Source organism: Eucyclogobius newberryi, unplaced genomic scaffold (genome assembly GCF_026437365.1).
Source record: "Eucyclogobius newberryi isolate DKJ021-1_F unplaced genomic scaffold, fEucNew1.0.hap1 SCAF_14, whole genome shotgun sequence".
Taxonomy (NCBI): Eukaryota; Metazoa; Chordata; class Actinopteri; order Gobiiformes; family Gobiidae; genus Eucyclogobius; species Eucyclogobius newberryi.
The window spans coordinates 38,672,996-38,693,165 of record NW_027315768.1 but is presented as its reverse complement, the minus strand read 5'-3'; the positions used below and the strand labels follow the sequence as shown (position 1 = coordinate 38,693,165).

The following is a 20,170-nucleotide window of genomic DNA, read 5'->3' as shown; positions in this document are numbered from 1 at the left end:
CTGCTTTAGCTCTGCTTTAGCCCCTCTTTAGCCCCTCTTTAGCCCCTCTTTAGCCCTGCTTTAGCCCCGCTTTAGCCCTGCTTTAGCCCCTCTTTAGCCCTGCTTTTGCCCTGCTTTAGTCCCTCTTTAGCCCCTCTTTAGCCCTGCTTTAGCCCCTCTTTAGCCCCGCTTTAGCCCCTCTTTAGCCCTGCTTTAGCCCCTCTTTAGCCCTGCTTTAGCCCCTCTTTAGCCCTGCTTTAGCCCTGCTTTAGCCCCTCTTTAGCCCCTCTTTAGCCCTGCTTTAGCCCATCTTTAGCCCCTCTTTAGCCCATCTTTAGCCCCTCTTTAGCCCCTCTTTAGCCCTGCGTTAGCCCCTCTTTAGCCCTGCTTCAGCCCCTCTTTAGCCCTGCTTTAGCCCCTCTTTAGCCCTGCTTTAGCCCCACTTTAGCCCCTCTTTAGCCCTGCTTTATTCCCTCTTTAGCCCCTCTTTAGCCCTACTTTAGCCCCTCTTCAGCCCCTCTTTAGCCCTGCTTTAACCCCTCTTTAGCCCCTCTTTAGCCCCTCTTTAGCCCTGCTTTAGCCCCTCTTTAGCCCCTCTTTAGCCCTGCTTTAGCCCCTCTTTAGCCCCGCTTTAGCCCCTCTTTTTTCCCTCTTTAGCTCTGCTTTAGCCCCTCTTTAGCCCTGCTTTAGCCCCTCTTTAGCCCCTCTTTAGTCCTTCTTTAGCCCTGCTTTAGCCCCTCTTTAGCCCCTCTTTAGCCCTGCTTTAGCCCCTCTTTAGTCCCTCTTTAGCCCTGCTTTAGCCCCTCTTTAACCCTGCTTCAGCCCCTCTTTAGCCCCTCTTTAGCCCTGCTTTAGCCCCTCTTAAGCCCTGCTTTAGTCCTGCTTTAGTCCTGTTTTATTCCTGCTTTAGTCCTGCTTTAGACCTGCTTTAGTCCTGCTTTAGACCTGCTTTAGTCCTGCTTTAGCTCTGCTTTAGCCCCTCTTTAGCCCCTCTTTAGCCCCTCTTTAGCCCTGCTTTAGCTCTGCTTTAGCCCCTCTTTAGCCCTGCTTTAGCCCCTCTTTAGCCCCTCTTTAGCCCCTCTTTAGCCCTGCTTTAGCCCCTCTTTAGCCCTGCTTTAGTCCCTCTTTAGCCCCTCTTTAGCCCTGCTTTAGCTCTGCTTTAGCCCCTCTTTAGCCCCTCTTTAGCCCTGCTTTAGCCCCGCTTTAGCCCTGCTTTAGCCCTGCTTTAGCCCCTCTTTAGCCCTGCTTTAGTCCCTCTCTAGCCCCTCTTTATCCCCTCTTCAGCCCCTCTTTAGCCCTGCTTTTGCCCTGCTTTAGTCCCTCTTTAGCCCTGCTTTAGCTCTGCTTTAGCCCCTCTTTAGCCCCTCTTTAGCCCTGCTTTAGCCCCTCTTTAGCCCTGCTTTAGCCCCTCTTTAGCCCCTCTTTAGCCCCTCTTTAGCCCTGCTTTAGCCCCTCTTTAGCCCCGCTTTAGCCCCTCTTTAGCCCCTCTTTAGCCCCTCTTTAGCCCTGCTTTAGCCCCTCTTTACCCCTGCTTTAGCCCCTCTTCAGCCCCTCTTTAGCCCTGCTTTAGCCCCTATTTAGCCCCTCTTTAGCCCCTCTTTAGCCCTGCTTTATCCCCTCTTTAGCCCCTCTTTAGCCCTGCTTTACCCCCTCTTTAGCCCCTCTTTAGTCCTGCTTTAGCCCTGCTTTAGCCCCTCTTTAGCCCCTCTTTAGCCCCTCTTTAGCCCTGCTTTAGCCCCTCTTTAGCCCTGCTTCAGCCCCTCTTTAGCCCTGCTTTAGCCCCTCTTTAGCCTTGCTTTAGCCCTGCTTTAGCCCCACTTTAGCCCCTTTTTAGCCCTGCTTTGGCCCCTCTTTAGCCCTGCTTTAGCCCCTCTTTAGCCCTGCTTTAGCCCCTCTTTAGCCCCTTTTTAGCCCCTCTTTAGCCCTGCTTTAGCCCCTCTTCAGCCCCTCTTTAGCCCCGCTTTAGCCCCTCTTTATTCCCTCTTTAGCCCTGCTTTAGCCCCTCTTTAGCCCTGCTTTAGTCCCTCTTTAGCCCCTCTTTAGCCCTGCTTTAGCTCTGCTTTAGCCCCTCTTTAGCCCCTCTCTAGCCCCTCTTTAGCCCTGCTTTAGCCCCGCTTTAGCCCTGCTTTAGCCCTGCTTTAGCCCCGCTTTAGCCCTGCTTTAGCCCTGCTTTAGCCCCTCTTTAGCCCTGCTTTAGCCCCTCTTTAGCCCCTCTTTAGCCCCTCTTCAGCCCCTCTTTAGCCCTGCTTTTGCCCTGCTTTAGTCCCTCTTTAGCCCTGCTTTAGCTCTGCTTTAGCCCCTCTTTAGCCCCTCTTTAGCCCTGCTTTAGCCCCTCTTTAGCCCTGCTTTAGTCCCTCTTTAGCCCCTCTTTAGCCCTGCTTTAGCCCCTCTTTAGCCCTGCTTTAGCCCCGCTTTAGCCCTGCTTTAGCCCCTCTTTAGCCCTGCTTTAGCCCCTCTTTAGCCCTGCTTTAGCCCCTCTTTAGCCCTGCTTTAGCCCCGCTTTAGCCCTGCTTTAGCCCCTCTTTAGCCCTGCTTTAGCCCCTCTTTAGTCCCCCTTTAGCCCCTCTTCATCCCCTCTTTAGCCCTGCTTTAGTCCCTCTTTAGCCCCTCTTTAGCCCCTCTTTAGCCCTGCTTTAGCCCCTCTTTAGCCCTGCTTTAGTCCCTCTTTAGCCCCTCTTTAGCCCTGCTTTAGCTCTGCTTTAGCCCCTCTTTAGCCCCTCTTTAGCCCCTCTTTAGCCCTGCTTTAGCCCCGCTTTAGCCCTGCTTTAGCCCTGCTTTAGCCCCTCTTTAGCCCCTCTTTAGCCCTGCTTTTGCCCTGCTTTAACCCCTCTTTAGCCCCTCTTTAGCCCTGCTTTAGTCCTGCTTTAGTCCTGTTTTATTCCTGCTTTAGTCCTGCTTTAGACCTGCTTTAGTCCTGCTTTAGACCTGCTTTAGTCCTGCTTTAGCTCTGCTTTAGCCCCTCTTTAGCCCCTCTTTAGCCCTGCTTTTGCCCTGCTTTAGCCCCTCTTTAGCCCCTCTTTAGCCCTGCTTTTGCCCTGCTTTAATCCCTCTTTAGCCCCTCTTTAGCCCTGCTTTAGCTCTGCTTTAGCCCCTCTTTAGCCCTGCTTTAGCCCCTCTTTAGCCCCTCTTTAGCCCCTCTTTAGCCCTGATTTAGCCCCTCTTTAGCCCTGCTTTAGTCCCTCTTCAGCCCCTCTTTAGCCCTGCTTTAGCTCTGCTTTAGCCCCTCTTTAGCCCCTCTTTAGCCCTGCTTTAGCCCCGCTTTAGCCCTGCTTTAGCCCCGCTTTAGCCCTGCTTTAGCCCTGCTTTAGCCCCTCTTTAGCCCTGCTTTAGTCCCTCTCTAGCCCCTCTTTAGCCCCTCTTCAGCCCCGCTTTAGCCCTGCTTTAGCCCGGCTTTAGTCCCTCTCTAGCCCCTCTTTAGTCCCTCTCTAGCCCCTCTTTAGCCCCTCTTCAGCCCCTCTTTAGCTCTGCTTTAGCCCCTCTTTAGCCCCTCTTTAGCCCTGCTTTAGCCCCTCTTTAGCCCTGCTTTAGCCCCTCTTTAGCCCCTCTTTAGCCCCTCTTTAGCCCTGCTTTAGCCCCTCTTTAGCCCCCCTTTAGCCCCTCTTTAGCCCCTCTTTAGCCCTGCTTTAGCCCCTCTTTAGCCCTGCTTCAGCCCCTCTTTAGCCCTGCTTTAGCCCTGCTTTAGCCCCGCTTTAGCCCCTTTTTAGCCCTGCTTTAGCCCCTCTTTAGCCCTGCTTTAGCCCCTCTTTAGCCCTGCTTTAGCCCCTCTTTAGCCCTGCTTTAGCCCCTCTTTAGCCCCTTTTTAGCCCCTCTTTAGCCCTGCTTTAGCCCCTCTTCAGCCCCTCTTCAGCCCCTCTTTAGCCCCTTTTTAGCCCCTCTTTAGCCCTGCTTTAGCTCCTCTTTAGCCCCTCTTTAGCCCTGCTTTAGCCCCTCTTTAGCCCCTCTTTAGCCCTGCTTTAGCCCCTCTTTAGCCCCGCTTTAGCCCCTCTTTATTCCCTCTTTAGCCCTGCTTTAGCCCCTCTTTAGCCCTGCTTTAGTCCCTCTTTAGCCCCTCTTTAGCCCTGCTTTAGCTCTGCTTTAGCCCCTCTTTAGCCCCTCTCTAGCCCCTCTTTAGCCCTGCTTTAGCCCCGCTTTAGCCCTGCTTTAGCCCCTCTTTAGCCCTGCTTTAGCCCCACTTTAGCCCCTCTTTAACCCTGCTTCAGCCCCTCTTTAGCCCTGCTTTAGTCCCTCTTTAGACCCTCTTTAGCCCTGCTTTAGCCCCTCTTTAGCCCCTCTTTAGTCCCTCTTTAGCTCCACTTTAGCTCCTCTTTAACCCTGCTTCAGCCCCTCTTTAGCCCTGCTTTAGTCCCTCTTTAGCCCCTCTTTAGCCCTGCTTTAGCCCCGCTTTAGCCCTGCTTTAGCCCTGCTTTAGCCCCTCTTTAGCCCCTCTTTAGCCCTGCTTTAGCCCCTCTTCAGCCCCTCTTTAGCCCTGCTTTAGCCCTGCTTTAGCCCCTCTTTAGTCCCTCTTTAGCCCCTCTTCAGCCCCTCTTTAGCCCTGTTTTAGTCCCTCTTTAGCCCCTCTTTAGCCCCTCTTTAGCCCTGCTTTAGCCCCTCTTTAGCACTGCTTTAGTCCCTCTTTAGCCCCTCTTTAGCCCTGCTTTAGCTCTGCTTTAGCCCCTCTTTAGCCCCTCTTTAGCCCCTCTTTAGCCCTGCTTTAGCCCCGCTTTAGCCCTGCTTTAGCCCCTCTTTAGCCCTGCTTTTGCCCTGCTTTAGTCCCTCTTTAGCCCCTCTTTAGCCCTGCTTTAGCCCCTCTTTAGCCCCGCTTTAGCCCCTCTTTAGCCCTGCTTTAGCCCCTCTTTAGCCCTGCTTTAGCCCCTCTTTAGCCCTGCTTTAGCCCTGCTTTAGCCCCTCTTTAGCCCCTCTTTAGCCCTGCTTTAGCCCATCTTTAGCCCCTCTTTAGCCCATCTTTAGCCCCTCTTTAGCCCCTCTTTAGCCCTGCGTTAGCCCCTCTTTAGCCCTGCTTCAGCCCCTCTTTAGCCCTGCTTTAGCCCCTCTTTAGCCCTGCTTTAGCCCCACTTTAGCCCCTCTTTAGCCCTGCTTTATTCCCTCTTTAGCCCCTCTTTAGCCCTACTTTAGCCCCTCTTCAGCCCCTCTTTAGCCCTGCTTTAACCCCTCTTTAGCCCCTCTTTAGCCCCTCTTTAGCCCTGCTTTAGCCCTGCTTTAGCCCCTCTTTAGCCCCTCTTTAGCCCTGCTTTAGCCCATCTTTAGCCCCTCTTTAGCCCATCTTTAGCCCCTCTTTAGCCCCTCTTTAGCCCTGCGTTAGCCCCTCTTTAGCCCTGCTTCAGCCCCTCTTTAGCCCTGCTTTAGCCCCTCTTTAGCCCTGCTTTAGCCCCACTTTAGCCCCTCTTTAGCCCTGCTTTATTCCCTCTTTAGCCCCTCTTTAGCCCTACTTTAGCCCCTCTTCAGCCCCTCTTTAGCCCTGCTTTAACCCCTCTTTAGCCCCTCTTTAGCCCCTCTTTAGCCCTGCTTTAGCCCCTCTTTAGCCCCTCTTTAGCCCTGCTTTAGCCCCTCTTTAGCCCCGCTTTAGCCCCTCTTTTTTCCCTCTTTAGCTCTGCTTTAGCCCCTCTTTAGCCCTGCTTTAGCCCCTCTTTAGCCCCTCTTTAGTCCTTCTTTAGCCCTGCTTTAGCCCCTCTTTAGCCCCTCTTTAGCCCTGCTTTAGCCCCTCTTTAGTCCCTCTTTAGCCCTGCTTTAGCCCCTCTTTAACCCTGCTTCAGCCCCTCTTTAGCCCCTCTTTAGCCCTGCTTTAGCCCCTCTTAAGCCCTGCTTTAGTCCTGCTTTAGTCCTGTTTTATTCCTGCTTTAGTCCTGCTTTAGACCTGCTTTAGTCCTGCTTTAGACCTGCTTTAGTCCTGCTTTAGCTCTGCTTTAGCCCCTCTTTAGCCCCTCTTTAGCCCCTCTTTAGCCCTGCTTTAGCTCTGCTTTAGCCCCTCTTTAGCCCTGCTTTAGCCCCTCTTTAGCCCCTCTTTAGCCCCTCTTTAGCCCTGCTTTAGCCCCTCTTTAGCCCTGCTTTAGTCCCTCTTTAGCCCCTCTTTAGCCCTGCTTTAGCTCTGCTTTAGCCCCTCTTTAGCCCCTCTTTAGCCCTGCTTTAGCCCCGCTTTAGCCCTGCTTTAGCCCTGCTTTAGCCCCTCTTTAGCCCTGCTTTAGTCCCTCTCTAGCCCCTCTTTATCCCCTCTTCAGCCCCTCTTTAGCCCTGCTTTTGCCCTGCTTTAGTCCCTCTTTAGCCCTGCTTTAGCTCTGCTTTAGCCCCTCTTTAGCCCCTCTTTAGCCCTGCTTTAGCCCCTCTTTAGCCCTGCTTTAGCCCCTCTTTAGCCCCTCTTTAGCCCCTCTTTAGCCCTGCTTTAGCCCCTCTTTAGCCCCGCTTTAGCCCCTCTTTAGCCCCTCTTTAGCCCCTCTTTAGCCCTGCTTTAGCCCCTCTTTACCCCTGCTTTAGCCCCTCTTCAGCCCCTCTTTAGCCCTGCTTTAGCCCCTATTTAGCCCCTCTTTAGCCCCTCTTTAGCCCTGCTTTATCCCCTCTTTAGCCCCTCTTTAGCCCTGCTTTACCCCCTCTTTAGCCCCTCTTTAGTCCTGCTTTAGCCCTGCTTTAGCCCCTCTTTAGCCCCTCTTTAGCCCCTCTTTAGCCCTGCTTTAGCCCCTCTTTAGCCCTGCTTCAGCCCCTCTTTAGCCCTGCTTTAGCCCCTCTTTAGCCTTGCTTTAGCCCTGCTTTAGCCCCACTTTAGCCCCTTTTTAGCCCTGCTTTGGCCCCTCTTTAGCCCTGCTTTAGCCCCTCTTTAGCCCTGCTTTAGCCCCTCTTTAGCCCCTTTTTAGCCCCTCTTTAGCCCTGCTTTAGCCCCTCTTCAGCCCCTCTTTAGCCCCGCTTTAGCCCCTCTTTATTCCCTCTTTAGCCCTGCTTTAGCCCCTCTTTAGCCCTGCTTTAGTCCCTCTTTAGCCCCTCTTTAGCCCTGCTTTAGCTCTGCTTTAGCCCCTCTTTAGCCCCTCTCTAGCCCCTCTTTAGCCCTGCTTTAGCCCCGCTTTAGCCCTGCTTTAGCCCTGCTTTAGCCCCGCTTTAGCCCTGCTTTAGCCCTGCTTTAGCCCCTCTTTAGCCCTGCTTTAGTCCCTCTTTAGCCCCTCTTTAGCCCCTCTTCAGCCCCTCTTTAGCCCTGCTTTTGCCCTGCTTTAGTCCCTCTTTAGCCCTGCTTTAGCTCTGCTTTAGCCCCTCTTTAGCCCCTCTTTAGCCCTGCTTTAGCCCCTCTTTAGCCCTGCTTTAGTCCCTCTTTAGCCCCTCTTTAGCCCTGCTTTAGCCCCTCTTTAGCCCTGCTTTAGCCCCGCTTTAGCCCTGCTTTAGCCCCTCTTTAGCCCTGCTTTAGCCCCTCTTTAGCCCTGCTTTAGCCCCTCTTTAGCCCTGCTTTAGCCCCGCTTTAGCCCTGCTTTAGCCCCTCTTTAGCCCTGCTTTAGCCCCTCTTTAGTCCCCCTTTAGCCCCTCTTCATCCCCTCTTTAGCCCTGCTTTAGTCCCTCTTTAGCCCCTCTTTAGCCCCTCTTTAGCCCTGCTTTAGCCCCTCTTTAGCCCTGCTTTAGTCCCTCTTTAGCCCCTCTTTAGCCCTGCTTTAGCTCTGCTTTAGCCCCTCTTTAGCCCCTCTTTAGCCCCTCTTTAGCCCTGCTTTAGCCCCGCTTTAGCCCTGCTTTAGCCCTGCTTTAGCCCCTCTTTAGCCCCTCTTTAGCCCTGCTTTTGCCCTGCTTTAACCCCTCTTTAGCCCCTCTTTAGCCCTGCTTTAGTCCTGCTTTAGTCCTGTTTTATTCCTGCTTTAGTCCTGCTTTAGACCTGCTTTAGTCCTGCTTTAGACCTGCTTTAGTCCTGCTTTAGCTCTGCTTTAGCCCCTCTTTAGCCCCTCTTTAGCCCTGCTTTTGCCCTGCTTTAGCCCCTCTTTAGCCCCTCTTTAGCCCTGCTTTTGCCCTGCTTTAATCCCTCTTTAGCCCCTCTTTAGCCCTGCTTTAGCTCTGCTTTAGCCCCTCTTTAGCCCTGCTTTAGCCCCTCTTTAGCCCCTCTTTAGCCCCTCTTTAGCCCTGATTTAGCCCCTCTTTAGCCCTGCTTTAGTCCCTCTTCAGCCCCTCATTAGCCCTGCTTTAGCTCTGCTTTAGCCCCTCTTTAGCCCCTCTTTAGCCCTGCTTTAGCCCCGCTTTAGCCCTGCTTTAGCCCCGCTTTAGCCCTGCTTTAGCCCTGCTTTAGCCCCTCTTTAGCCCTGCTTTAGTCCCTCTCTAGCCCCTCTTTAGCCCCTCTTCAGCCCCGCTTTAGCCCTGCTTTAGCCCGGCTTTAGTCCCTCTCTAGCCCCTCTTTAGTCCCTCTCTAGCCCCTCTTTAGCCCCTCTTCAGCCCCTCTTTAGCTCTGCTTTAGCCCCTCTTTAGCCCCTCTTTAGCCCTGCTTTAGCCCCTCTTTAGCCCTGCTTTAGCCCCTCTTTAGCCCCTCTTTAGCCCCTCTTTAGCCCTGCTTTAGCCCCTCTTTAGCCCCCCTTTAGCCCCTCTTTAGCCCCTCTTTAGCCCTGCTTTAGCCCCTCTTTAGCCCTGCTTCAGCCCCTCTTTAGCCCTGCTTTAGCCCTGCTTTAGCCCCGCTTTAGCCCCTTTTTAGCCCTGCTTTAGCCCCTCTTTAGCCCTGCTTTAGCCCCTCTTTAGCCCTGCTTTAGCCCCTCTTTAGCCCTGCTTTAGCCCCTCTTTAGCCCCTTTTTAGCCCCTCTTTAGCCCTGCTTTAGCCCCTCTTCAGCCCCTCTTCAGCCCCTCTTTAGCCCCTTTTTAGCCCCTCTTTAGCCCTGCTTTAGCTCCTCTTTAGCCCCTCTTTAGCCCTGCTTTAGCCCCTCTTTAGCCCCTCTTTAGCCCTGCTTTAGCCCCTCTTTAGCCCCGCTTTAGCCCCTCTTTATTCCCTCTTTAGCCCTGCTTTAGCCCCTCTTTAGCCCTGCTTTAGTCCCTCTTTAGCCCCTCTTTAGCCCTGCTTTAGCTCTGCTTTAGCCCCTCTTTAGCCCCTCTCTAGCCCCTCTTTAGCCCTGCTTTAGCCCCGCTTTAGCCCTGCTTTAGCCCTGCTTTAGCCCTGCTTTAGCCCCTCTTTAGCCCTGCTTTAGTCCCTCTTTAGCCCCTCTTTAGCCCCTCTTCAGCCCCTCTTTTGCCCTGCTTTTGCCCTGCTTTAGTCCCTCTTTAGCCCTGCTTTAGCTCTGCTTTAGCCCCTCTTTAGCCCCTCTTTAGCCCTGCTTTAGCCCCTCTTTTGCCCTGCTTTAGTCCATCTTTAGCCCTGCTTTAGCTCTGCTTTAGCCCCTCTTTAGCCCCTCTTTAGCCCTGCTTTAGCCCCGCTTTAGCCCTGCTTTAGCCCCTCTTTAGCCCTGCTTTAGCCCCTCTTTAGTCCCCCTTTAGCCCCTCTTCATCCCCTCTTTAGCCCTGCTTTAGTCCCTCTTTAGCCCCTCTTTTGCCCCTCTTTAGCCCTACTTTAGCCCTGCTTTAGCCCCTCTTTAGCCCTGCTTTAGTCCCTCTTTAGCCCCTCTTTAGCCCTGCTTTAGCTCTGCTTTAGCCCCTCTTTAGCCCCTCTTTAGCCCCTCTTTAGCCCTGCTTTAGCCCCGCTTTAGCCCTGCTTTAGCCCTGCTTTAGCCCCTCTTTAGCCCTGCTTTTGCCCTGCTTTAGTCCCTCCTTAGCCCCTCTTTAGCCCTGCTTTAGCTCTGCTTAAGCCCCTCTTTAGCCCTGCTTTTGCCCTGCTTTAGTCCCTCCTTAGCCCCTCTTTAGCCCTGCTTTAGCTCTGCTTTAGCCCCTCTTTAGCCCTGCTTTAGCCCATCTTTAGCCCTGCTTTAGCCCCTCTTTAGCCCCTCTTTAGCCCCTCTTTAGCCCTGCTTTAGCCCCTCTTTAGCCCCGCTTTAGCCCCTCTTTAGCCCTGCTTTAGCCCCTCTTTAGCCCCTCTTTTGCCCTGCTTTAGCCCCTCTTCAGCCCCTCTTTAGCCCTGCTTTAGCCCTGCTTTAGCCCCTCTTTAGCCCTGCTTTAGCCCCTCTTTAGCCCTGCTTTAGCCCCTCTTTAGCCCCTCTTTAGTCCTGCTTTAGCCCTGCTTTAGCCTCTCTTTAGCCCCTCTTTAGCCCCTCTTTAGCCCTGCTTTAGCCCCTCTTTAGCCCTGCTTCAGCCCCTCTTTAGCCCCTCTTTAGCCCTGCTTTAGCCCCTCTTTAGCCCTGCTTTAGCCCCACTTTAGCCCCTTTTTAGCCCTGCTTTAGCCTCTCTTTAGCCCTGCTTTAGCCCCTCTTTAGCCCTGCTTTAGCCCCTCTTTAGCCCCTCTTTAGCCCCTCTTTAGCCCTACTTTAGCCCCTCTTCAGCCCCTCTTTAGCCCTGCTTTAACCCCTCTTTAGCCCCTCTTTAGCCCCTTTTTAGCCCTGCTTTAGCCCCTCTTTAGCCTCTCTTTAGCCCTACTTTAGCCCCTCTTCAGTCCCTCTTTAGCCCTGCTTTAACCCCTCTTTAGCCCCTCTTTAGCCCTGCTTTTGCCCTGCTTTAGTCCCTCCTTAGCCCCTCTTTAGCCCTGCTTTAGCTCTGCTTTAGCCACTCTTTAGCCCTGCTTTTGCCCTGCTTTAGTCCCTCCTTAGCCCCTCTTTAGCCCTGCTTTAGCTCTGCTTTAGCTCCTCTTTAGCCCTGCTTTAGCCCATCTTTAGCCCTGCTTTAGCCCCTCTTTAGCCCCTCTTTAGCCCCTCTTTAGCCCTGCTTTAGCCCCTCTTTAGCCCCGCTTTAGCCCCTCTTTAGCCCTGCTTTAGCCCTGCTTTAGCCCCTCTTTAGCCCTGCTTTAGCCCCTCTTTAGCCCTGCTTTAGCCCCTCTTTAGCCCTGCTTTAGCCCCTCTTTAGCCCCTCTTTAGTCCTGCTTTAGCCCTGCTTTAGCCTCTCTTTAGCCCCTCTTTAGCCCCTCTTTAGCCCCTCTTTAGCCCTGCTTCAGCCCCTCTTTAGCCCCTCTTTAGCCCTGCTTTAGCCCCTCTTTAGCCCTGCTTTAGCCCCACTTTAGCCCCTTTTTAGCCCTGCTTTAGCCTCTCTTTAGCCCTGCTTTAGCCCCTCTTTAGCCCTGCTTTAGCCCCTCTTTAGCCCCTCTTTAGCCCCTCTTTAGCCCTACTTTAGCCCCTCTTCAGCCCCTCTTTAGCCCTGCTTTAACCCCTCTTTAGCCCCTCTTTAGCCCCTTTTTAGCCCTGCTTTAGCCCCTCTTTAGCCCCGCTTTAGCCCCTCTTTATTCCCTCTTTAGCCCCTCTTTAGCCCTGCTTTAGCCCCTCTTTAGCCCCTCTTTAGTCCTGCTTTAGCCCTGCTTTAGCCCCTCTTTAGCCCCTCTTTAGCCCTGCTTTAGCCCCTCTTTAGCCCCTCTTTAGTCCCTCTTTAGCCCTGCTTTAGCCCCTCTTTAACCCTGCTTCAGCCCCTCTTTAGCCCTCTTTAGCCCTGCTTTAGCCCCTCTTTAGCCCTGCTTTAGTCCTGCTTTAGTCCTGTTTTATTCCTGCTTTAGTCCTGCTTTAGCTCTGCTTTAGCCCCTCTTTAGCCCCTCTTTAGCCCTGCTTTTGCCCTGCTTTAGTCCCTCTTTAGCCCCTCTTTAGCCCTGCTTTAGCTCTGCTTTAGCCCCTCTTTAGCCCTGTTTTAGCCCCTCTTTAGCCCCTCTTTAGCCCTGATTTAGCCCTGCTTTAGCCCCTCTTTAGCCCTGCTTTAGTCCCTCTTTAGCCCCTCTTTATCCCTGCTTTAGCCTCTCTTTAGCCCCTCTTTAGTCCTGCTTTAGCCCCTCTTTAGCCCCTCTTTAGTCCTACTTTAGCCCTGCTTTAGCCCCTCTTTAGCCCTGCTTTAGCCCCTCTTTAGCCCCTCTTTAGTCCTGCTTTAGCCCTGCTTTAGCCCCTTTTTAGCCCCTTCTTAGCCCCGCTTTAGCCCCTCTTTAGTCCCTCTTTAGCCCTGCTTTAGCCCTGCTTTAGCCCCACTTTAGCCCCTTTTTAGCCCTGCTTTAGCCCCTCTTTTTGCCCTTTTTAGCCCCTCTTTAGCCCCTTTTTAGCCCCTCTTTAGCCCTGCTTTAGCCCCTCTTCAGCCCCTCTTTAGCCCTGCTTTAGCCCCTCTTTAGCCCCTCTTTAGCCCCTCTTTAGCCCTGCTTTAGCCCCTCTTTAGCCCCTCTTTAGCCCTGCTTTAGCCCCTCTTTAGCCCCTCTTTATTCCCTCTTTAGCCCTGCTTTAGCCCCTCTTTTGCCCTGCTTTAGCCCCTCTTTAGCCCCTCTTTAGTCCTGCTTTAGCCCTGCTTTAGCCCCTCTTTAGCCCCTCTTTAGCCCTGCTTTAGCCCCTCTTTAGCCCCTCTTTAGCCCTGCTTTAGCCCTGCTTTAGCCCCTCTTTAGCCCTGCTTTAGCCCCTCTTTAGCCCCTCTTTAGCCCTGCTTTAGCCCCTCTTTAGCCCCGCTTTAGCCCCTCTTTATTCCCTCTTTTGCCCTGCTTTAGCCCCTCTTTAGCCCTGCTTTAGTCACTCTTTAGCCCCTCTTTAGCCCTTCTTTAGCTCTGCTTTAGCCCCTCTTTCGCCCCTCTCTAGCCCCTCTTTAGCCCTGCTTTAGCCCCGCTTTAGCCCTGCTTTAGCCCTGCTTTAGCCCCTCTTTAGCCCTGCTTTAGTCCCTCTTTAGCCCCTCTTTTGCCCCTCTTCAGCCCCTCTTTAGCCCTGCTTTTGCCCTGCTTTAGTCCCTCTTTAGCCCCTCTTTAGCCCTGCTTTAGCTCTGCTTTAGCCCCTCTTTAGCCCCTCTTTAGCCCTGCTTTAGCCCCTCTTTAGCCCCTCTTTAGCCCCCTTTAGCCCTGCTTTAGCCCTGCTTTAGCCCCTCTTTAGCCCTGCTTTAGCCCCTCTTTAGCCCCTCTTTAGCCCTGCTTTAGCTCTGCTTTAGCCCCTCTTTAGCCCCTCTTTAGCCCCTCTTTAGCCCTGCTTTAGCCCCGCTTTAGCCCTGCTTTAGCCCCTCTTTAGCCCTGCTTTAGCCCCTCTTTAGTCCCTCTTTAGCCCCTCTTCAGCCCCTCTTTAGCCCTGCTTTAGTCCCTCTTTAGCCCCTCTTTAGCCCTACTTTAGCCCTGCTTTAGCCCCTCTTTAGCCCTGCTTTAGTCCCTCTTTAGCCCCTCTTTAGCCCTGCTTTAGCTCTGCTTTAGCCCCTCTTTAGCCCCTCTTTAGCCCCTCTTTAGCCCCTTTTTAGCCCTGCTTTAGCCCCGCTTTAGCCCCGCTTTAGCCCTGCTTTAGCCCCTCTTTAGCCCCTCTTTAGCCCTGCTTTAGCCCCTCTTTAGCCCTGCTTTAGCCCCTCTTTAGCCCCTCTTTAGCCCCTCTTTAGCCCCTCTTTAGCCCTGCTTTAGCCCTGCTTTAGCCCCTCTTTAGCCCTGCTTTAGCCCCACTTTAGCCCCTCTTTAGCCCCTCTTTAGTCCTGCTTTAGCCCTGCTTTAGCCCCTCTTTAGCCCCTCTTTAGCCCCTCTTTAGCCCTGCTTTAGCCCTGCTTTAGCCCTGCTTTAGCCCCTCTTTAGCCCCTCTTTAGCCCCTCTTTAGCCCCTCTTTAGCCCTGCTTTAGCCCTGCTTTAGCCCCTCTTTAGCCCTGCTTTAGCCCCACTTTAGCCCCTCTTTAGTCCTGCTTTAGCCCTGCTTTAGCCCCTCTTTAGCCCCTCTTTAGCCCTGCTTTAGCCCTGCTTTAGCCCCTCTTTAGCCCTGCTTTAGCCCCTCTTTAGCCCCTCTTTAGCCCCTCTTTAGCCCCTCTTTAGCCCTGCTTTAGCCCCACTTTAGCCCCTCTTTAGCCCCTCTTTAGTCCTGCTTTAGCCCTGCTTTAGCCCCTCTTTAGCCCCTCTTTAGCCCTGCTTTAGCCCTGCTTTAGCCCCTCTTTAGCCCTGCTTTAGCCCCTCTTTAGCCCCTCTTTAGCCCTGTATTATCTCCTCAGAGCTGCCGTTGAAGTGGCTGAAGGAGCTGGAGCCTGAGACCTCGTGCATGAAGGGTCAGCCCATGTATCTCATTTGTGAGCTGAACAAAGAGCGCGACGCCTCCTGGAAACGTAACGGCGCCGCCATCAAGAAGAAGGCGGGAAAGATCGCCATCAACGTGATCGGCATGCAACACGCCATCACCATCCAGAACGCCACGGAGGAAGAGGCGGGGCTTTACACCTGCTCCGTGGACGAACAGGAGGACGTGTTGACGTCCACCAACGTGAAAGTCATCGGTGAGTGACACATCTCAATCCTAATGAGAAGCTCCACGATGAGTCCACGATGAGTCCACGATGAGTCCACGATGAGTCCACGATGAGTCCACGATGAGTCCTCGTGTCTGTAATGATTGATATAAAAGCACATGTAGTATTTATCTATAAATGAATAATTCCATCCTAAATCTCAACAAAGGGACTATAAGACTTCTCCTTTTTGCTGTGGTCCTTATAAAACGTTATTATTCTGATGTTCCTCAGAGATCATTAAAGACTGGCTGGTGAAGCCTCTGAGGGACCAACACGTCAAACCCAGAGCCAGCGCCACGTTCAGGGGCGAGCTCTTCAAGGACACGCCCAACTGGAAGTGGATGAAGGGAGACGAGGAGCTGAAGCCTTCAGACAAAGTCAAGATCCAGAAGGACGGACCCAACGTCAACCTCACCATCAACAACTGTCAGCCCAGCGATGTGTGTGACTACACCCTGGAGGTGGAGGACCGGAGATACAGCGCCAAGCTCACCCTGGGAGGTACGACCAGGGACAAGAGACAAGAGACCAGGGACCAGAGACCAGAGACCAGAGACCAGAGACCAGAGACCAGAGACCAGAGACCAGAGACCAGAGACCAGAGACCAGAGACCAGTTCCGGACTTGTTCTGGACTTGTTCTGGACTTGTTCTGGACTTGTTCTGGACTTGTCGCTGACTTGTTCTGGACTTGTCGCTGACTTGTTCTGGACTTGTCCCTGACTTGTCCCTGACTTGTTCTGGACTTGTTCTGGACTTGTCGCTGACTTGTTCTGGACTTGTTCTGGACTTGTCCCTGACTTGTTCTGGACTTGTTCTGGACTTGTCCCTGACTTGTTCTGGACTTGTCCCTGACTTGTTCTGGACTTGTCCCTGACTTGTTCTGGACTTGTTCTGGACTTGTCCCTGACTTGTTCTGGACTTGTCGCTGACTTGTTCTGGACTTGTCCCTGACTTGTTCCTGACTTGTTCTGGACTTGTTCTGGACTTGTCCCTGACTTGTTCTGGACTTGTTCTGGACTTGTCCCTGACTTGTTCTGGACTTGTCCCTGACTTGTTCTGGACTTGTTCTGGACTTGTCCCTGACTTGTTCTGGACTTGTTCTGGACTTGTCCCTGACTTGTTCTGGACTTGTCGCTGACTTGTTCTGGACTTGTCCCTGACTTGTTCCTGACTTGTTCTGGACTTGTTCTGGACTTGTTCTGGACTTGTCGCTGACTTGTTCTGGACTTGTTCTGGACTTGTCCCTGACTTGTTCTGGACTTGTTCTGGACTTGTCCCTGACTTGTTCTGGACTTGTCCCTGACTTGTTCTGGACTTGTCCCTGACTTGTTCTGGACTTGTTCTGGACTTGTCCCTGACTTGTTCTGGACTTGTCCCTGACTTGTTCTGGACTTGTCGCTGACTTGTTCTGGACTTGTCCCTGACTTGTTCCTGACTTGTTCTGGACTTGTCCCTGACTTGTTCCGGACTTGTTCTGGACTTGTCCCTGACTTGTTCTGGGCTTGTCCCTGACTTGTTCTAGACTTGTTCCTGACTTGTTCCTGACTTGTTCATCTCTTTCAGAGCGTGAGGCTGAGGTCCTGAAGCCTCTGGAGAACGTGGAGGTGATGGAGAAGGAGGAAGCACACTTCAACACAGAGATCTCAGAAGAGGATGTGGTTGGAGAGTGGAAACTGAGAGGACAAGTCCTGACCAGGTCTCCGGTGAGTCCAGAGCATTGTCAATCCTCTACCTTATGTCATACTGTCCTTTGTGGCTGACGCTGCTCCTCTTGCAGACTGTGGACATTAAGATGGAGGGGAAGAAGAGGTTCCTTACTCTGAAGAACGTTCAGCTGGATCAGGCCGGAGAAGTGTCCTACCAAGCTCTGAATGCCAACACGTCGGCCATGCTCAACGTCAAAGGTACAAACACAACGTCAAAGGTACAAACACAACGTCAAAGGTTCAAACACAAGGTCAAAGGTACAAACACAACGTCAAAGGTTCAAACACAAGGTCAAAGGTACAAACACAACGTCAAAGGTACAAACACAACGTCAAAGGTACAAACACAAGGTCAAAGGTTCAAACACAACGTCAAAGGTTCAAACACAAGGTCAAAGGTACAAACACAACGTCAAAGGTACAAACACAACGTCAAAGGTACAAACACAAGGTCAAAGGTTCAAACACAACGTCAAAGGTACAAACACAACGTCAAAGGTACAAACACAAGGTCAAAGGTTCAAACACAAGGTCAAAGGTACAAACACAACGTCAAAGGTACAAACACAACGTCAAAGGTACAAACACAAGGTCAAAGGTTCAAACACAACGTCAAAGGTACAAACACAACGTCAAAGGTACAAACACAAGGTCAAAGGTTCAAACACAACGTCAAAGGTACAAACACAACGTCAAAGGTACAAACACAACGTCAAAGGTACAAACACAACGTCAAAGGTTCAAACACAAGGTCAAAGGTACAAACACAACGTCAAAGGTACAAACACAACGTCAAAGGTTCAAACACAACGTCAAAGGTACAAACACAACGTCAAAGGTACAAACACAACGTCAAAGGTTCAAACACAAGGTCAAAGGTTCAAACACAAGGTCAAAGGTAAAAACACAAGGTCAAAGGTTCAAACACAAGGTCAAAGGTTCAAACACAACGTCAAAGGTTCAAACACAACGTCAAAGGTTCAAACACAACGTCAAAGGTTCAAACACAACGTCAAAGGTTCAAACACAACGTCAAAGGTAAAAACACAAGGTCAAAGGTTCAAACACAGTAGAGGAAGTTGACAGCTTCTCCTTGGTGCGGTACAAGGGTTGGACTTCCTGGTCTCCATTGACGCTCATGTGAGAAGACCCCACCACCAGATCCATGTGGTCTTTACCTGGTCGATCCTGATATTTTAGAATTGCTGGTCCATCCGATCCGTCTATATTTTTGGACTTGTAGGATCAATTTTGATAACTTTCCCCAAAATATATGAATAGAAATAACTCGAAACTCAGTAATGGCCTAAATTGTGCACTGTTTATACATATATATATATATATATATATATATATATATATATATATATATATATATATATGGGTCTATTTGAAAGAAGACGTCACGACATCCTCACGTAACACAAAGGTCACACAAAACTGCTGAATCATGTAAAGCAGGAAAACAGGGAAAAGGAATGGTTAAAATAGCAGAGGATTGAACCTTCAGCTCAGGTCTGTCCCTGGACTCAGCGGTAAGTGTAAACCTGCTCTTTAAAACCTTTAAACCTCTTTTTTCCAATACAACCCTGAACTTTCTCCACTGGTGAAATGCTGGTTTGATCCCGTTGAAATCTGGTGTAACATGATGTGCTGTTGCTCCAGAGATCGAGCTGGCATTTGTGGAGCGGCTGAAGGACGTGTCGGTGCCTGAGAACAAACAGGCCAAGTTCGAGTGCACAGTGACACGTGAGGTCCCTAAGGTGCTGTGGTTCAGGGGACTCGAGGTCATCACCCAAAGCCCCAAACACGAGCTCATCCACAGTGGAAACAAACACCTGCTCGTCATCAACAACTGTCAGTTTGAGGACGAGGCGCAGTACACGGTGGAAGTGCAGGAGCTGAAGAGCACGGCCGAACTCAAGGTGGAAGGTGAGAGCCGAGGAGAGAGAATGAGGAGGAAAGAGAGGTGGGAACACGTGGTTACTGTAGTCATAGTCCAGAAGTCATTTTCATTAGCCCCGCCCCTTTAACCTGATCTCTCTGTGTGCAAATGTAAGTGTGTAATAGTACTCACGTTACAGCCCAGTGTCTCCAGTTGTAGTACTAGTAGTAGCAGTAGTAGTGGGTGTAGTAAAAGTACTGTATATTCCAGGCGTTCGTCTCCAATTATATTTGCAGTAGTAGTAGTTTTAAGTAGTAACAGCAGCCGTTTTAGTAGCTATAGTTGTAGTAAAACTGCTTAAGTAGGAGTACATTGCAGGTGTAGGTCTGCAGTTGTTGTTGCAGTTGTAGTAGTATTAGTAGAGGAAGTAAAAGTACTTATACGTGGGTGTATATTCCAGGCGTGCGTCTGCAGTTCCAGTAGCAGTAGTACTAGTAGTAGTACTAGTAGTAGAAGTACTTATACGTGGGTGTATATTCCAGGCGTGCGTCTGCAGTTCACTCGCTCGCTCCAGGACGTCACGATGAAGGAGGGTCAGACAGCCGTGTTTGAGCTGGAGCTGAGTCACGAGGATGTTCCTATTGTGTGGTACCGCAATGAGGTCAAAGTTCACGTGAGCCGCACCGTGGTCACACGGGTGGAGGGACGGCGCCACCTGCTGGAGCTGCGTAGCCTCAGCATGGACGACACGTGTCAGATCAAGGCCGAGGTGCGAGGAGTCAGCTGCAACGCCAAGCTCAGCGTCATAGGTAACACCAGAGGTTCATCACAACGGCTCCATCTCCTGCTCCATCATCTGCTCCATCATCTGCTCCATCATCTGCTCCATCAGAACATCTGCTCCATCAGAACATCTGCTCCATCATCTGCTCCATCATCTGCTCCATCATCTGCTCCATCATCTGCTCCATCATCTGCTCCATCATCTGCTCCATCATCTGCTCCATCATCTGCTCCATCAGAACATCTGCTCCATCATCTGCTCCATCATCTGCTCCATCATCTCCTCCATCAGAACATCTGCTCCATCATCTGTTCCATCTGAACATCTGCTCCATCATCTGCTCCATCATCTGCTCCATCATCTGCTCCATCATCTCCTCCATCAGAACATCTGCTCCATCAGCCCCCTTTGAATGTGTTTCATTCATCTGTGAAATCTACAAAACTCTTCCATCTTTGTCTTTTCTCTTTCATTTTCACCAATAATCTCCATAAATCTCCATCATCTTTGTTCCATCACAACATGACATCTCTACCTTTGGTCTAAACTTCATCCATGAAATATTGTTCATCATCAGTTCTTCTTGAGATCCTTTATCTCTCGACCTTCAGACTGCTCCATGAACCGTCCGTCTTCATTTCCAAACTCTTTTCTTTTCATCTATGAAATCATTGTGTTCAAACATCTCAATCACAGCATCTTGTTTCTCTGACTTCTTCTTCTCATCCCTCCATCTCGTCTCCTTCTCTGACTTCTTCTTCTCATCCCTCCATCTCGTCTCCTCTGACTCTTTCTTCTCGCCGTTGCAGAGGGAGATGCCATTTTCATCACCAAACTCTCAGACTTCACAGCAGTGGAGAAGGACGAGGTGGCCCTGCAGTGCGAGCTCAGCAAAGACGTGCCTGTGGTCTGGTACCGGGAACAGGTGGAACTGACCCAGTCCAAGACCCTGGTCCTGAAGAGCGAAGGCACCAAAAGAAGCCTGGTCCTCAAGAAGGTCGAGATCCAAGAACAAGGGCAGTACTGCTGCGACTGTGGAACTGACCAGACCAAAGCCAAGCTCACTGTGGAAGGTAAGAGACCAGGTTTAGTCCTGCTGTAGTCCTAGTTTAGACCAGGTTCTGATCCGGGTTCCCTCTCCTGTAGCTTGATAAAGGTGGTGCGTCCTATCTATGGTGTGGAGTTCAGATTTGTTTTAGTCCTGGTTCTGACCTGGTTCTGACCTGTTCTTCCTCTCTTTAGCCCGGGACATTAAGGTGGTGCGTCCCATCTACGGTGTGGAGTTGTTTGAAGGAGAAACTGCGCGGTTCGAGTTGGAGATTTCAGCCGACGACGTTCACGGACAGTGGAAACTCAACGGAAACGTCCTCAGTCCGTCCTCTGTGAGTACTGACCTGAGACTAACCTGAGACTAACCTGAGACTAACCTGAGACTAACCTGAGACTAACCTGGGACTGACCTGAGACTGACCTGAGACCGGACCTGAGACTGACCTGAGACCGGACCTGAGACCGGACCTGAGACTGACCTGAGACTGACCTGAGACTAACCTGAGACTAACCTGAGACTAACCTGAGACTAACCTGAGACTAACCTGGGACTAACCTGGGACTGACCTGAGAC

General features: G+C 51.6%; 1 protein-coding gene across 1 annotated transcript in view; it reads left to right on the top strand.

Annotated features, from left to right (window-relative positions):
- Positions 1-20,170, top strand: part of LOC140359129 (titin-like) — a 342,168-nt gene that overhangs the window by 33,685 nt on the left and 288,313 nt on the right. Inside the window, exons 19-26 of the mRNA XM_072443997.1 lie at positions 13,876-14,154; positions 14,401-14,670; positions 15,735-15,874; positions 15,949-16,075; positions 17,543-17,809; positions 18,305-18,571; positions 19,356-19,619; positions 19,789-19,928. Of these exons, the coding sequence (XP_072300098.1) occupies positions 13,876-14,154; positions 14,401-14,670; positions 15,735-15,874; positions 15,949-16,075; positions 17,543-17,809; positions 18,305-18,571; positions 19,356-19,619; positions 19,789-19,928 (1,754 nt within the window). The remainder of the gene's footprint in view (positions 1-13,875; positions 14,155-14,400; positions 14,671-15,734; positions 15,875-15,948; positions 16,076-17,542; positions 17,810-18,304; positions 18,572-19,355; positions 19,620-19,788; positions 19,929-20,170) is intronic.